Below are 17,019 nucleotides of genomic sequence, written 5' to 3' on the forward strand. Positions count from 1 at the left end.
ACCACGAGTGATTCTGGAACTCCTGGGCGGAGCGAGAAAGAGGGGAGACAGCCGGGAGGATGAGCAGAATGGGTTCTGAATCGCTCGAAGAGTCGAGTTACCATCATATTATTGAGTCAGGAAGATGAGTCTGGACGAATAAGGAAAGCCCCCGCCGACTTGGTCTGGTTCGCCCAATTGCCGACGATGATGGATTGGGCCATGAAATATCCTCCACCAAAAGTGGCCTTGACGGCGTTTTCACATCACGATCATCATTCGAGTCATGAGAAGGTCCATATCGATGGACCAATTTCATGGTTGCCAAGTCAGAGTCCAAGCAGATCCCGCGATATCCAGCACAGGAAGATGGTGTATGCTTATAAGGGGTGGGAAAAGACCTTCCTTTCCAGACGGGCTGTTCATCGCACTGGCTCGTCACGGACAAGAATGCCGTCACGTAGGAGGCGCGTACAGGCCCTGGGACGAAGAGGTCTCGGAGTCCTTGGGTCAATGGTTCGTAACCTCGTAGCAACCCACCTGTAGATAGTGATACTAGATACTTTCCCTGCAAGTCGCGCTTGATCATGCGAAGCAGCAGGTAACCTTTTTCTCCCACCTCCCCGGCGCAGAATCAGATACTGTGAGGATGGATACATCGAGTCACTTCCGGTCCTCGGTATCGCATCCCCGCCACAAAAAGGGAAGTGAACGCCCAGTCAGGACCCTACTATGAACGTCGTCCTGTATTGCTTCAGTACTTTACCTGGGCAGGTACAGTCCATGACCTGAGGTTAGTAGAATTGCAGCTACAACTCAATAAACCTTCACCCCTCACACACTCCCACGTTGTGCTGGGGTTTGTCTGCGGACTTGAACATCTGTAAAGTGTCCCGATCGGCCCATTCTACCCAGGCGCATAGATACGGGCAATGCTAGGAATGGCGCTCCGATCAAAACCTCTCTGTTCTGGGAATGCGATTGACCCCACGAAAGGACCTTCCATGGGTCACTCGATGGGACGGAAGATCGAACAAAGGCAGGACAAGTTCTCGCAGAGGCTCTAAGGCGACTTCTGACGGTTGACATGAGAATGTCACCACCCTACATCACCTGACAAGCTACACTTGCCTTGAGGACTGGATGAGGCCCCCATCATAAGATTACCTTCCGGAAAAGAAAAAGGGTGGACTGTGGACAGGAGGTGCACTAGGGCCGCAAGGGCACTAGCCACTAGATCACGCGCCAAGCACAACGAGCGTCTCCACCGTCTTTATCCACTATCCCTGCAGGTCAAACTGAGCACGGTATAAAAACCAAGATGCAATCCCCAGATCGACACGCAATAGAAATCGTGGATATCATGCAACTCAATGACTGCTATCTGATATCCAGTCTCTAGCTTCGGGACTCTGCACCTGCTGACTGCCTCGATCGCACCTGGGACCAGCCGCCTGAGGATGGTGACGGCGGCAGCTCACCAGCCTCGAATGGCTTGTACCACCAAGGTTGGTCCTTTTCACGACAAGAGGCCCGGGCACCCGTACGAGGGTCCTCCTCGCTCCTGGTCGCTTCCCATTACTGTGGTCGCAGCCAGGGCAACGTGGCTGGCCTTGATCCCGGAAAACTAAATGGGAAGCGAGGCTTGGTGAGAGGGCCCAAATGTCTGCCATTCAACACGCCAGGTGATTCAATAGTAGACAGCAGGACAAGTACGGACAAAAGGAAATATGGGAAGAATCGACCTTCCTTATCCTCATTCCACTACAGCACATAAATACCCATGCTCTCACTCGGCGGGTCCACATGATCACGGACAAACTTATCAAGGTCATTCTTATGTATCGTAGTTGATAAACCATGTGCAACCTTACTTATGTCCGATGAGTGGGAAAGCCGGGGGGGGGGGGGGGGGGGGGCAAGAGCGGGGATTACGATTCGCATCATCCACCAACTGAAGCATAATGGTACAGAGGATGCTGTGACTAGTATTCATCCTGGGTCCTCAAACAGAGGATAATCCAGTCTACCCCAGGGCCAGTTCCAGCGGCAACAACGATACACTGCAGTACAGTAATTAGTATGTAAATACCGAGTAGTAGCACAGTGAGTACTAAGTAGTGAGTAGTGTACAGCACCACAGTGAAAATCGGTAACCAAATGTCCAAGCACATGATCGGGAATGGAAGATCCTTCCGGCAGACAGAAGAATATCAAGGAAGAACCGGAAGCAAGGGAATCAAATACTTTGTGCTGGTCATCATTGAAATCTGGGCGGACCAACGGGCAGGTAACGAACGGCAACGAAGATCTTGACTGGGTCAACGATCAATGAGCATCTGGATCAGAATGGTAAAATGGATTCGATTCGCAGGTATCTAGAGACACTTGACCCCAAAGCGGAGTCTGACTGAAGTGGTCGTTGTCAGAAAAAGCCCTTTCTCTATGGACATATTCATCTACGTGTGGTGAGTATGTTTTGATCGAAGTGTTTCCATTTGGTTTGCATTTTTGTGTCTATTGTCTAAATCTCATTTGACTTTGTAGTTCCCTATTGCCTCAGTGCCTACTTCCGAGTCCCTACTACCAGTACCTAACTTAGTCCTCATCAAGGGCAACTCTCCATTGCCACTCATCGAGCCTCGGGACATTCAATCCGAGTTGCTTCCGCCGCACGAGGGAGCGGGGAAAAAGGAAAAATGCCCAAAAAACCGTCGAAAAAGAAAGAAAAGATTACGAAACGGTTGCTGGCTGACAACCTCGCGACAAATTGCACTGAGCGGCTATTGTGTGAATGACTGAATGTGTGTTGCCACATGGACAAAACCTCGACAACTCCTAGCCACTGGGCCAGAGCTCCAGAACGTGCCAGACATTGGAACATGGAACACTTTGGAGTTTGGACACCGACCGGGCCCGAGAGGCTGGTGGAACGAACGGGTCCGACCAACGAGGGAATTTCGCTCTCCCGGAAATGAGTCGGAGAATAATGATCATCTTCCCCTACTTGGCAACGCCGGTCGGTTATCTTTCGGCCTTGAAGGTCGAAACCCAACATTGAGCCTGGGAAAGTGTCCGAATGGTCATCTGATTGGTGATCCAGAGCCTATTAGTGTCGGCCCGTTTGATTCTCAGCGTAGGGTGTTCAACAATCAATGGATTGTGTATCTGCGATATGTCCATGTCTTATTACAGTATACCTCCTGATGCAAGGGGGCTGATCGCTTTTCTGGGGGACAACTCCATTTCAATGAGATGGCTCCCTGCCTCCCGATGCGGGAAGTAGGTACCGATGACCCAACCTGATCTCTTGAAGACTCCCATTTGAGTCTGTTTATGGACAATATAGTGGGTGAAAAAGTCCATCTGGCACAAAATCCAATGTAGTAATGGAAGTATAGTGAGTTCTGCAAATCAATAGGGCTCACATGCCAACGAAGCCCGCACCAACCTTAGGGCGTCACCCGACACCTCCATATGGATGCTTGTTGAAGTGACACTCACATTGGGGCGGAGCCATGAGTAGGCTCATACAATCCGTACAGCTTGGTCTGGAAGGCACACATTCTGTATGTACATAAAGGCCAACCATTCACCATATACGTAGTTACGTACCGTAGGCTGAGGCTCGGGTCTAGGTCAGCACGGATGGATGTCGGAAGCTGCGGCTCGTTTCGGAGTACATTAAGACGGGCTTAGGACTTCGTATACTTCATTTACTAGTTGTCCATCCATGGTCGTCATGAAGCCAGGTTTACTGTCCAATCTGCATATGGAATGCTGTAAGAAACCCGGGATGATAGGAGTCGGGAGATTCGGTCATGAACTTTGGATCCGGTCTTGGCCGCCGCTTGGTGTAATCGACCCTGGTGAGACTACCTAATATGTCTTAGGCCTCGAGGGGGAGTAACCAGGCGCAGATCACGTGGGTCTGCGCATCTCCCGCCTCGACATGTCCTGATGCCACTGCTATTATTCCACTTTCTTGATATGGATGAAGAGAGAGGTAGTCTTGTCAGTCTGAGAAAATACTGACCTACCTAGTTTGAATATTGATGATCCTATGTCTTGTACATTATTCCTCTTTTACGCCAGTGAGTACCTGGCCATATGGAGGTATGTACATAGTCAGACATAAATTTTTTTTTTGCGATATGTTTGGTCACTGAACATTTGTATGGCACTGAGTAGTCAGTGGTTACAGTCGGGATGTTTCATTTTCCACCACTTTTGATAAGACCAGGTAGCGGGTGTCATTGATCTTCCGAGCTGGCGATCAGTGTCACCTCAATATACACATATGCAGTAGTGGGTATATTTGAAGAACATGAAGTAGCCTTCTCATCCAGTTAAGGCTCGTTCTTTCGATATCACTCACTACGCATGTGACCAAATAAAACGCGCAAGCTGGAGACCTTGACAACACAACGATCCCTTACCACACAAGTCACGTGTTCCTGCAGGGCTGGAGGAGGGTTTAAATGTCGGTGACCGTCAGCCAGTCGACCGATTCAGTTACTCCGGCAGATTGGTACCGGACTACCGACTGTATGGCGGACGGTCAGAGTACTGAGGTACATACGCCCGAGTCTTACCTTAGTACTCATACTAACTACTAACTTAATAGGCTAGTACAACTTAGAAGTACATACCTTAGTAGCTTGCCTTGGTGCCTGAGCGGTGAAGAAGGTGCCAAGTCCTGCCTTGCTACTAAACGTGAATCAGTCAGGTCAGGTGGGGCGTCGACGGACCGCAAGAATGGGAACACCTCCGTGGAGGGTCCTCAATCTGCACCTTCAATAAGAGTCCACATCACTCGCTTTATGGACGCATGCCAAACCCCTTTTCTCTGTGACGAGATTGGCAACACGGAGTCTTGGCCACTGGACACAGTGGACAGCAGCAAATGAAGTAAACTGGGTTGAAAGTAGACGTGATCGTCTCTATATTTTAGTATGACGCCTGTAGGACGATCTCACACCAAACAAGCAATTTTCTGTAGTAACTACTGGACTACCGTATCAGCCCCTGACCTCCGATCCTGGAGAGGAGCTAGACGTATAAGCTCCTCGATCCATTCATAGGCAACACTCGATTACTCAAAGACCGCACAGCAGGAAGCCAGTAGACCTACCGAGACCTCAATCAGCACAGTATGACGCGTCCGGGTGCCCATCATTGATGAACAATCCCAGTGTCTGTACGAGGCAAGGTTCGTAGCCGAGCCTCAGAAGCATCTGTAGCACCGGGTAGAAGCGCCTGCGCCCAAACGTTTGCGCACCGCCGCACCCGAGTCCGTTTTCAGGCCCAGTCAACGTGCAGCCACTGGCCAGTGAGCCACTCAGAGTCACAGGGTCAAATGCTCTCTGGAGATAACCCTGAAAGCTAACGCCAATATGTGAGCAGGAGCTTACAAGTCAATCTTGGCATAGAGTTTCGAGCGTGAGCGACCGATGACGATATTCTGGGAGTGTCCTGAATATCACCCCCATACAGTGCGAACCCTCAGTCTTCCTGGTGGATCGACTTCCGAAATGTCGGCAAGTGGCGGATCCGCAGCGCGGCAGGGACTGATCCCATCGACAAACGTAAAGGTACCGGACGCGTGGAGGGAGGAACTGGAAGTGCCCCACCAGACCAGCTCCTTCCTGCCTCAGGCACGAACTTCCTTGCCTCAACGTCGCGTAGTCATCGACCAAATAACAAATCCGGAGCACGTGTAGCTGTGAACCATCATCTGATGATTGTAATTACACTCCCACAAAGAAATGCCCGAGCAAGGGCCTGACGTGTAGTCTACACGACTGCCCCAAACCTGACGGGATGTCAACATCGGCCCAACCATCCAGGTTTCAGTCGCGCGGGTTTGAGACTTCGGTTGATATTGCCCGTCGTCAAACCTACCAGGTGGCTCCCGTCGCAGGAATCAAAAGGCCAGCAGAAACGAGAGGCGCTGATGTCACAGAGCTCAAGAGTGAGGCTGTGGTGGAAGGTGCACTCCAACATAGGCCGAGGTCTCTTGTTGATGAACTAGAAGAATCGGGATCTTTGGAATCCGCAAGGGCCTCGCTTGTCACCCCGCCCAATCGATTTCATCCTAGTAAGATCCGTTCTGGTCCTGGCGCGAGCGTCAGGAACGAAAATGAGCCCAAGGCTTGTCAGAAAGATGCTGCACCTCCCAGTGCCAGTCAGAACCCATTGTTATTCTTGTCCAACGCCAAGTATGGGCTGCCGCCGGCGCTTATTGCTAATTTTGCGGCTCTCGGCGTCAAAAGTATCTATCCATGGCAGGCATCGTGTCTCCTTGCACACGGACTGCTCTCGGGCGAGCGGCACTTAGTCTATACAGCTCCCACCGGCGGTGGCAAGTCCCTCGTTGCCGATGTATTAATGCTGAAACGAATTATCGAGAATCCCACGCGCAAGGCGTTGCTGGTGCTTCCCTACGTCGCACTTGTTCAGGAGAAGCTAAAGTGGATGCGTCGTATCACGGAAGGCGTGGAAAGAAATGTACAAGACGATCAAGAAGATCATAATGCACCGTTCCCTCGTAAACGATGGAAGAAATTGCAGAAACAGATTCGAGTCACCGGATTCTTTGGAGGCAGCCGGACCACGGCGACATGGGCAGACACTGATATTGCCATTTGTACAATAGAGAAGGTATGGCCCCTGTGAAGTGCATCTCCAGCTCCTCTCTGTTAATCCTTCTTCAAGGCCAATTCTTTGATCAACACTGCCATCGAGGAGTGTTCAATTGGCCAACTAGGCGTGGTGGTGTTGGATGAACTACACATGTTGGATGATGAGCATCGCGGCTATCTACTAGAATTGATGGTGACGAAGCTGCTCCTGCTTCAACAAGACATTCAGATCGTCGGTATGAGCGCAACGCTTTCAGTGAGTAGTCCTTCGCTTCACGAGTCGTTCAAGTCTCCGCGACTGACCGGCAGCAGAACACGGAAATGCTTGCGCAATGGATGAATGCCAAGTTCTTTATTTCAACTTATCGTCCCGTTCCAATTGATGAATATCTTGTCTACGAGAACGCTGTCTATCCGGCAGCAACTTCGAGGCAATTGTTTCACACGGCTTCTAAATTAACAGCTGCAAACTCATCGGCACTGCACACATCTGTCCCACCGGAAAGATTGATCGATGTTTCCGAGCACAAAGAGCTGAGCAATGCTGCCACGAACGCGATGGTCGCCTTAGCCGTTGAAACGGCGTCCGCAGGTTATGGGGCCCTAGTCTTTTGCAGCAGCCGTGGAGCATGTCAGATCCACGCTGCGACGATTAGCGAGGCAATGCCGAGTTTGAGATCTGACGACACCGAAGAGCTGAACAAGCGCTTGGATTTACTGGCAGAGCTACGAAGTCTTGCTTGTGGACTTGATCCTGTTCTGGAGAAGACAATTATAAAGGGCGTGGGATTTCATCGTGAGTAGTCCATCTTATTGGGGACCCTCGGGGGTGCCGAAGCTTACATTTTCTAGATGCTGGCATGACAACCGAGGAGCGAGAGCTCATTGCACAGGCCTATGATCAAGGTGTACTGAGAGTGTTGGTAGCCACTTGCAGTCTTGCTGCCGGCGTGAATCTCCCGGCACGAAGGGTGATCATTAACGGGGCGCGGATGGGGCGTGAGCTAGTTGGGCCGGCAATGTTGTAAGTGGTTCAATACCTGCTTGAAGTCAATATACCGTTCTGACATGGACAGCCGGCAAATGTGCGGACGTGCAGGTCGCAAAGGGAAAGACGACGCTGGCGAAACATATTTGATCTGTGTCAAATCAGACCTCGAAGCCGTGTGCGATCTACTCGATGCTGATATGCCGGCGATCGAGAGTTGTCTGGCTCCTGAGAAAAGGGGGTTGAAGAGGTACTTGCGACTTTGCCCTCTTTTACTTTTTGTTTTTGCTCACTTGCTCATGTAAATCACAGGGCACTGCTTGAAGCAATAGCGACGGGGCTAGTGTCTGGTGCTGAAGCGATCAAAGATTATGTACGCTGTACACTCCTCTATCGGACGTTGGACAAAAGGATAGTCTATACGATCATGAATTCTGCCTTGCAGGAACTGATCAATGAAGCTCTTTTGCTTTACAAAGATGACGAGTCCTATGAGGCGACATTACTGGGTCAAGCTGTGGTCGCTTCGGCCTTTTCCCCGGAAGATGGCCTCTTTGTTCACGAAGAGCTCAAGCGAGCACTGCAAGCCTTTGTCATGGACGGCGATATGCACATCTTTTACATGTTCACGCCATTTCAAGTCGCCATGAATTCTCCCATTGACTGGCCAATATTCCGTGACCAATTAGATCGATTGGATGAGAGTGGGCTTCGCGCGCTGCAGTTTGTTGGTGTACAGCCTGGGTTTGTGAACAACATGTACGTACCGAGTCCTTCAACTCAACTCTCTAGAAGCCGATAGCTCACGCTGCTCCAGGGTACAATCGGGTGCTCCGCTCAGAGAGAAAACGCCAGCTCAACAACTCCAGGCCCGCATCTACCGCCGAGCATACACAGCCTTCCAACTGCGCGACCTCAGTAACGAAGTCCCCCTCTCTACTATTGCATCTCGGTACCGTATTCCGCGAGGTACGGTTCAAACTCTCGCGCAACAATGCCATGGCTTTGCTGCTGGAATTGTCAAGTTCTGCCAGCGCATGAACTGGGGCATGATGGCCGCGGTACTGGACCACATGCGTGACCGACTCGAAGCAGGGGCGCGTGCAGACTTACTTGAGATGGCGCAAGTGACCTATGTCAAGAGCTGGACTGCGCGATGTCTTCGGGAAAATGGATTCCGAAATCTGCGAGCGCTGGCGGAGGCTGATCCGAAGGACTTGGTTCCCGTGCTCATGATGGTATAATCTCTTGAAAAACAAGATCTCCTTCCTTGACGGATGGTACTGATCGTACGAATTTTCCATTAGGTCAATCCGCGTAAAACACAAAGAAATCAACTTTATCCAACGGAAGCCGAACGTTACGCCGCCAAGCTCCTGATAAAGGCAGAGACTATTGTTGCCTCTGCCAGCAAGATCTGGGGTATGATATGAACACTTGCTTCTCGGTGGAATAAGTACTGACGAATACATTCAGCGCGTGAGATGCAGGTCGAAGTAGAACAATAATCTGGAGATCTGGAAAAGTCTGCCCTGTCTCCTCGCTTCAGGTGATTTGAGTTCTGACACTGTTGATCACAAGTCCTTTTTTTTTTCTTTTTAGAGAAAAAAAAAGACAACGAGCGAATTACTTTCACCCGCAATGCACAACATAGGGTCTCGCAGCATTGGTATTTGCATTGATACCCAAAGAAGAGATTTAAGAGAGAAGACATCGAATTCCTGGCAATACATTTACACCCCATTCAGTGCGTTTTGAGCTTGGATCGCACTGCCCTTGTCCACAAAGTCCAACAAGACCACATTTGGCATTCTGTTGTACAGGCTCTGGCACACTGCAGCTTGCGCACCTATACTACCTTTGCCAGTGGCTGCATTTGTAGAGCTCGCCGCCGTACGGTCTGGAACCTTGATTCCGAAAATGTCGACGTCTAGGAAATGATTGACGATATACATGCGGCCGGACGGCGAGGCTCCAGAAGGTCTATCGATGCTGCATCCGGAAAAAGTCGAGTCTGTCACATCGTAAGGAGTCTCAAAGTAGTATGCAAACTCGTCGAGAATGTAGTTTACTTTGGCGGTGTTGGCACCGTAGTCTGCAAAGTAAGCCGAGACGTGATGTTAGTTGAACACTGACGTGTCAAAAGTACGGAAACAAGAGCAAATATCCCAGAGGCTTTCAAGAGGTGTGTTTACATACCTAGAAAGACGACTAGTCTGGTTCCTTGGGAAATCATTTGTCCTAACGTCGGCCAAGATTCCAGCGGCAAAGGATTGGACGAAGGAACAAATGCATATCGATCGATTCCACTGCTCGCAAAAGCTTCGTTGAACTCGGTAATGCCCACAGAATCACCATTGGTGAGTAGAAGCGTCACCACTTCGTTGGCATTGGCGTCCAGGAAGGTCTTGATGGTACGAAGATAGGACTCAAGAGTCCCTGCATCCTCCAGCAAGCACGAGGTGTGGCACAGCTCCAGAACATTCTTGTCGATGAGTGAATGGTGGGTCTGAGCTTGCAGAAATCGAATACCCATGTTCAACTGTGCGGTCACATCAATGTCCTGATTCTGCTGAGGTAATTCGCCCACAAATGCCGAGTCGTGGGATCCGACGAATGTGACTTCCGAGTATGCGCGCGAGCAGTACTCTGAGCGTCCGTTGCAGATATTCGCAGCGGCGGATGTGGCATGCTCTACGGCTGGAAGTGCTATCGCCAGGTGGCTCAGAAGGGCCACGCTGAGCAGCGTCCACCATGAGTGAGATGACCAAATCATGCTGCAATTCTTCAGGCTCACTCTGCTCACTCTTTGGGGGGGGGGCACACAAGAAAAAAGACGTCGCTCTCGGATAAGGGCGATGACCATCTGCATTTAAGTGTCTTCACAAGAATCTCTCGGTCTTTCAATCAAGACCATGAGCGCGGGCTACGCCCAGTCGCCAGTGAGACGACCATCACACAGCATCATCCTGCACGCGTGGCAGGAAGGGGATGACCAAGACGGTCCCTCTTCAGCATTCCACTCGCGCCGATCCTCACTGAAGACGACCGCCAGTTGGCGTACTTCGCGACAAGGTCATCGCACTTTGTCTTCAGCGAACGTGATGAGATACTCATGGTCGCGATGGTGGTGGTGATAGGCCATTTGCACGAGTCTAGCCTGAGCACCCCGTGGTCTAGCGCATGCGCCGCACACGAATAAGATTGTTTTTCGAGTCGGCACGGGGAGCACGTCGTATATGGAAAGAAGTGCCCCATATGGAGATTGGATATGATCCGCTGCATGATACTTGTACTTGTAAGGTCGCTACCGCTTCTGGTCTACTACTACTACAGTTGACATGACATTTCCATATCCGACTAATGTTGCCCAACCCATGAAACTAAGGACCGATTTAGTCAGAATCACCGTGCAGGCCCCTCTTCCCCTTTCTGGCAGGCACATAAGATGAGTTGTGTCTCGTCCTTTGCATCCGAGATGTCGCCTCGGCGTTCTCACAGAATCTAGATGTGTTACATCCGGACGATTGAATGAGGACTTGTGATCGGCACTGAATACTATGTGCACGTCGGGTGATCTGATCATGGTATAGACATGGATGTGGTCAATTTGGTGTTTTTTTTTTATTATTTTATAAACAGTTTCGCTCATACTGGGTGGTTCATACGAATGATTTGAAATGATTTGTGAGACTACTGGCTTGTCCTAGTGTATGTAACTAGATGGTGAAGTGCTTGGAACTCTCGCGGCGTACTAGTAGCATCATTGTATGTACCTCTCTGCCTACTATCCGAGCATACAAAGCACTTGGACACCTTAAAATAATTTCAATACAATCGTATCAGATTTTGTCCATCTCATTCCTTCCTATGAAAAGCCACACTCAGTGGCTGGAGACCCCCCTCAACTGACAGACCAAATGCGCAAAGGCCGGGCGGGCCGAACCAGGCAACCCAGAGAGAGCTTCCACTCGCAGAATCTCACGTAACGAGTCAACGCTTGTCTCCGAAACTCCACATTCATGTTTACCTCCGAGCTCACCTTCCCCTCCTCCGGCATCCGCATCCGCATCCGCATTCGTTGACCGACTCCGCTGGATGATCTGCTGTTCGCTCATCCAGGCCACTGTCATCATACCCAATCGGAGCACACCGCTGGTCCGGTCGATACCCCCAAGACCTGATCCGCCGATAGCGATGAGCGCCCGGAGATCCTGCTCATGAGCTCGATGGCTGAGGGCAGCGAGGGCTGGTCGAGAGAGGACGAGCTTGATTTGGGCCCAGAGGAACATGAATCTCCAGCAATTGCCTCTGACGTCGCGCTCGTGGACGATCGCGAAGAGTTCTCCGCACAGAAGCCTGAGCTGATCGAGGCCGAGGGTGACGGCCTCGACAAGGGATCGGGTGCGCAGGACCGTTCTACAGAGCAGTCAAGAGACGCGGAGAGTCTGCAACTTCCACAGACTCCACCTTCAAAGCAGGCGACACCAGATGTGTTGTCGAGCGAGATAGACGAGACGGCGTCGATTCCGGACGACACCCCGTCGTTGAACGTAAGTGAGCCTCACGAGCGCACTCGTTGAGCTGGACCGTGCTGGTGTACCAAAGGAGAATCACTGACTGAGCGAGACCAGGGGTCCGTACGGTCGTCGCAAGGAAGTAGTGCATTAGCCTTCCGGGGCTCACCACGAGCCAGCCCTGGCCCAGCTCACCGTCCGTTTGATCTTCGCTTCCAGTCGCGATTATCGTCCTCCTCGGTGAACATACCCAGATCTGGATCGCCTTTCCTGGCGCAGTTACACTCTCGACAATCGTCATTTGCGAGCCACGTTTCAGCGACCCCCGAGTCAGAGAATGAAGTGCCTCCTAATCCCTGGGACGTTGTGCGATGGACGAAACTACGGAAAATATCGGGGCAGGCATTCTCCGAAATTGGGAAGCGCAACTTTGGCAGACCGACATGCCTGACCGTGTCGACTGCAATTGTGATTGGTACATCGAAGGGCATTATTTTGGTCTTCGACTACCAGCAGAGCTTGAAGGCAATCATAGGGACAAGCACAAAGGGTGAGTTTGAAGATAGGTATCAATGTGGGCTTTCGCTGTATTGGTGCTGATCACTTCACTAGCTGTTGAATGTGGCCCGATCACCGCACTGGCGTTGTCAGCAGACCATACGACCGTCGCTGGTGGCCATGAATCCGGAGATATCTTCACCTGGGAAATCTCGCGTCCTTCACGACCGTTCCTCCACATGCCGGTGATCACAGCCGATCAAGTCGAGAGCAGGGCAGCTGACGGCCATATGGTAGGTTCTGCCGTGATTCACGTAGGCTTTCTGGGAACGCGGCGCACAGCGATTGTGTCGGCCGACATCAGGGGCATGGCCTTCTCACATCTGGCTACACGAGGAACGGGATCCCTCGGACGAACTGTGAAGACAACGCGAATCCTCGGCCGCTACCCAGAGCTCGCATCGGAAGAGCCGCGCAAGCGGAAACCTAGCTCCGTCCTGGCCTTCTCGCCCCTTCCGCTCGGAAATGTAGAGCAACCGTCTGATTCGATGGGCCTGGTTGCTATGCTGACTCCATATCTGCTGGTGATTGTCTCGACAACTCCTGTTGCTCGAACGCAGTACAAATCCCCACGTCCAAAGGTAGTCCCTGCCCATAGTGCTATGACGGGGGCTCTAGCTTGGTTTCCGGCGATTCGTCTCAAGGGCAAGGATAGTCAGACTTCGAACACGAAGCTGGTTTACTGTTGGTCGAATGTGTTAACAGTGCTGGAAGTAACGGACGCGGAGACTGGGGAGTCACCGAGCAAAGATCGACCTCCAAGTCTCTCCTTCCGAGCTCGTAGTAGATGGCACGCTGATGAGGCTATTGTGGCTATTCAATGGCTCAGTCGATCCGTGCTAGCAGTGCTCACCATTACACAGCGTCTGCTCATTGTGGAGGACTACAGCATGCATGTGACCGACTCCATCGATCTGGTGGGTCGCCATATTTACCACGCCGATCTTTTTTCATCTCAACTGCACAACCTGGTTGAGCAATTGGACGAGGAGGATTCGTCAATGCACGGAGTCGTTGCGGATGCCTTTCACATGAGTTTCCGTTCGTACAAAGGCCGACTGTTCCTGCTGGGCTATAATGAAGCCCAATTCGGCAGCCTTTCCAACTGGGCTGACCGGCTCCTCGCTCTCATGGAAGCCGGAGACTTTATCAGTGCCATTCGGTTGGCAACATCATACTATACCGGAAGTGCTGAGAGACTCACCGTTGGACTCCCCGATGAGGATGCATTGCGAAAACCAATTGTACAAGAAAAGCTGCTCGAGATGATTTCGGCATCCTTGAAATACGCTTTCGGTCGCAATAACGAGGCTAACAACGAACAGTTGGAGAACAAGGAGCTAAAAGACCTCGCCGAAGTGTCAGTCGTTGCTTGTCTCCAGATGGAAGACTTGGACTACCTGTGGGAGGAGGTGTTTACCTGGTACGAAGAGCATGGCTCTGCCGGGATTTTCCTGGATGTACTCGAACCGCGCATCATCGACGGGACTATACGGTCTTTACCTCCTATTGCTGTTAAAGCTCTCATCAGCCACTTCATCGAGACCCATTCCACTGGCCGCTTGGAAGAGATTATCTGCTTGCTCGATACAACCACAATGGACATCGACCAGGTCACGACCTTATGCAAGCAGCACAACCTTTACGACGCATACATCTATGTCTGGAATCGCTGTTTGATGGATTATGTCGGCCCATTGGAAGAACTGATGACCCAGATTCCCACCCAAAGGCCGGAGACCTTGGTCAATGGGGATTATGCGCTCGAATCGAGACGTTACACCAACGCGATGAAGATGTTTCCGTACCTATCATTTGTCCTTACTGGCCGCATATACCCAACCGGTGAGGATTTGAGTGAGGACGAAGCTCTGCGGGCCAAAAGCGAGCTTTATCAGTATATCTTCTCGGGTCACTCTTCGACCTCCACAAGCTCCGCGACGGCAGAGACTGGCGCATTTGCCCAGCTCAGAGCAATGCTCAAGTTTGACGCGTCTAGCTTCATGAGCATGCTCAATGAAGCTTTCGAAGACAGCTTTCTGAACGATTCTGAGGTGGAAGAGAGCCCGATTTCAGGGATGTCGATCAACCGACAATACCTGATCAGTATTCTACTGCAAGTCATGGATTCATCGACCTTTGAAGCGACCGATACCATCTATCTCGACATGTTTCTCGCACGTAACCTCCCCAAGTATCCACAGTATATTCTGCTCTCGGGCACCACCCTTCATCAGGTGCTCGTTCGACTCTGCCAGTATCCCACGTTGGAAATGGCGGAAGATTGTGAGCTCAGTGCAGAGTATCTTCTGTCCTTTTACCGTCCGCCAGATGTTCAGAGCCTGGTGCCATTGTTCAAGGAAGCTCGGTTTTTCCGCATTCTCAAGTCAACCTATCGCTCGGAAAAGCAATACGCTCAGTGGATTCAAACATATCTCGAAGATCCGCATGACCGGATAGGAGTCTTCACGGCACTTTACGACTGTCTACGTTCTGGATCTGGATTGGGCAAGAAGGTGAGACGAGATGTTGTCGAGGTCGTCAAGCAGCACGCTGGAGATATCGCAGCCATCGACGTGAAGCGAAGTGCACAGGCAATGCAAGATCTTGCCCCTGAAACCCACGCTACGTTCCTGCAACGCCTCGAGAATGACTCATTCAATCAGTTCCAGTATCTTCAGATCCTGGTTGAGCCCCGTGGCAAAGTTCCAAGCGAACCAAGCCCAACCGTGCAAGTCGAGAACTGGATGGTTGAGCAATACGTGCAGCTCCTCTGTCACTACAAACCATCTCACGTTGCAGACTTTGTCGATGGCCTTCGGGTGGGAGACCTCCATCTCGAAAAACTTCTTCCGTTCATTGAGGAAAGTGGAGCGATTGACGCCGCCGTCATCTTGCTTGCGAGACAAGGTCAGGTGCAGGCTGCGTTGAATCGTCTCATTGCCCATCTGAGCACGCTTGAATCCGGTCTGGTTGGTATACTGCACAGTGTCCAGGACGCTCCGGATGCCGCCAATACGACCGAAGCAATTGATGATCTGCTCGATTCCATGGAAAAGTATGTAGGAGTTGGGACTTGGCTCTGTCAAGGCCAGACCAAAGTCGCGCATGAACCAAACCGAATGAGAGGGGCCGCCAATGGCCAGCGGGGAGGATTAGCGCTTGAAGTACCCCTAGCTTTTGATGAAACCCTCTGGCTCGATCTCATTGAAGCTGTTGTGCGAATTGCAAGCAATGTGTTTGTAATGATTCGGGGCCAAGGGTCCAAACGTGTGGCATCAGCTTCCGCAGTGGTTGCAACAAGTGAAGACAACGGCCGATTGATGGTCGTTTTCCGAGGCTTGGTCCAACAGATGTTCACTTCGCTGCTTTCTAGTACAGTGAAGGGCAGCGCATCACCGTCGGCCGAACGCAACGACATCTCCTTCCTTCGCATTCTACGAGCGTTCCTGGCCCGCGCAGCACGCTGGTCTCCGTCTCTACAAGAGCTACGCGCCGTTCTTGCCTCAGTCTTTTCGGCGTACTCGTATGAAAAGGCGCTACTTTCGCTGGCCAATGACATGCTGGATCGCGACCTCTTCGTGCATGTGGATGAGGTCGTGCGGCTACGACAGCAAGGATGGCGTCCGCGTGGGCAGGCCTGTGAAGTATGCCGGCAGCGGATCTGGGGGTCTGGTGTGGGATCGACGCACTGGGCAGCGTGGGAGAGAAGACAGGCTGATGCTCACATGCATCGTCTTGCTCGTCGTCTCGAAGAGAAAGAGGACGTGGCATCTGAGCGTGGCAAGGGCAAAGCTGTGGTCTCCCGTCCGTCCGCTCACAACCACGAACATGACCACCATGGCACGACTGGAGTGGAGGCGGCAGCAGATGGAACCACGCGGGCCCACGAACCGGTGGTAGTCTTTGCCTGTCGACATCTCTATCATCGGAGATGCGTGGCCGAGAGTATCAGCGGGCTGTCATCGACTGTCACCCAGGCGTCCGGCTCGTTCCTTCGACCGGACCAACCAGATTGGCCAGTGCATGAGTTGTTTTGTCCAGTATGTAAATAGTATAGTATATACTATATATAGTAGTACCGACCGACCGCGGTGGCTCATTTGTCCTTTCCTGCTTTTCACTTTCACCTCCCATACTCTTTTGCCCCTCTCCTGAATACATGGGACCTTTTGATACCTAACCTCGTTTCCATGCCGTCTCCCTCACGTCGAGCTCATATTGTTTCATCTCTACCTGTCCAATCCCTTGATATACGTACGCTGTGTGGCCGCTGGCCACTGCCCGCCATACACCCTTTGACCATCGGCAAGAACCGACGCATTGTAGGTAA

The 17,019-nt window shown here is 51.6% G+C and overlaps 3 protein-coding genes across 3 annotated transcripts; 2 read left to right on the top strand and 1 right to left on the bottom strand.

Annotated features, from left to right (window-relative positions):
• Window positions 1–5,802: 5,802 nt before the first annotated feature.
• N7539_005715 (DEAD/DEAH box helicase) lies at window positions 5,803–9,119 on the top strand (the record flags this gene model as incomplete). The annotated part of the gene is made up of 9 exons (XM_056935317.1): window positions 5,803–6,642; window positions 6,697–6,879; window positions 6,936–7,419; window positions 7,476–7,647; window positions 7,700–7,861; window positions 7,924–8,370; window positions 8,429–8,849; window positions 8,919–9,033; window positions 9,088–9,119. The coding sequence occupies 9 exons, from the start codon at window positions 5,803–5,805 to the stop codon at window positions 9,117–9,119; spliced, it is 2,856 nt and encodes a 951-aa protein (XP_056789189.1).
• A 225-nt stretch (window positions 9,120–9,344) lies between these two features.
• N7539_005716 (uncharacterized protein) lies at window positions 9,345–10,387 on the bottom strand (the record flags this gene model as incomplete). The annotated part of the gene is made up of 2 exons (XM_056935318.1): window positions 9,345–9,706; window positions 9,811–10,387. 2 exons carry the CDS (start codon window positions 10,385–10,387, stop codon window positions 9,345–9,347), a joined length of 939 nt encoding a protein of 312 aa, XP_056789190.1.
• A 1,453-nt stretch (window positions 10,388–11,840) lies between these two features.
• Window positions 11,841–16,741, top strand: N7539_005717 (CORVET complex membrane-binding subunit VPS8; the record flags this gene model as incomplete). The annotated part of the gene is made up of 3 exons (XM_056935319.1): window positions 11,841–12,168; window positions 12,304–12,678; window positions 12,741–16,741. The coding sequence occupies 3 exons, from the start codon at window positions 11,841–11,843 to the stop codon at window positions 16,739–16,741; spliced, it is 4,704 nt and encodes a 1,567-aa protein (XP_056789191.1).
• Window positions 16,742–17,019: the final 278 nt, after the last annotated feature.

Source organism: Penicillium diatomitis (genome assembly GCF_028827545.1).
Source record: "Penicillium diatomitis strain IBT 30728 chromosome Unknown utg000006l_segment0_segment0, whole genome shotgun sequence".
Classification (NCBI taxonomy): domain Eukaryota; kingdom Fungi; phylum Ascomycota; class Eurotiomycetes; order Eurotiales; family Aspergillaceae; genus Penicillium; species Penicillium diatomitis.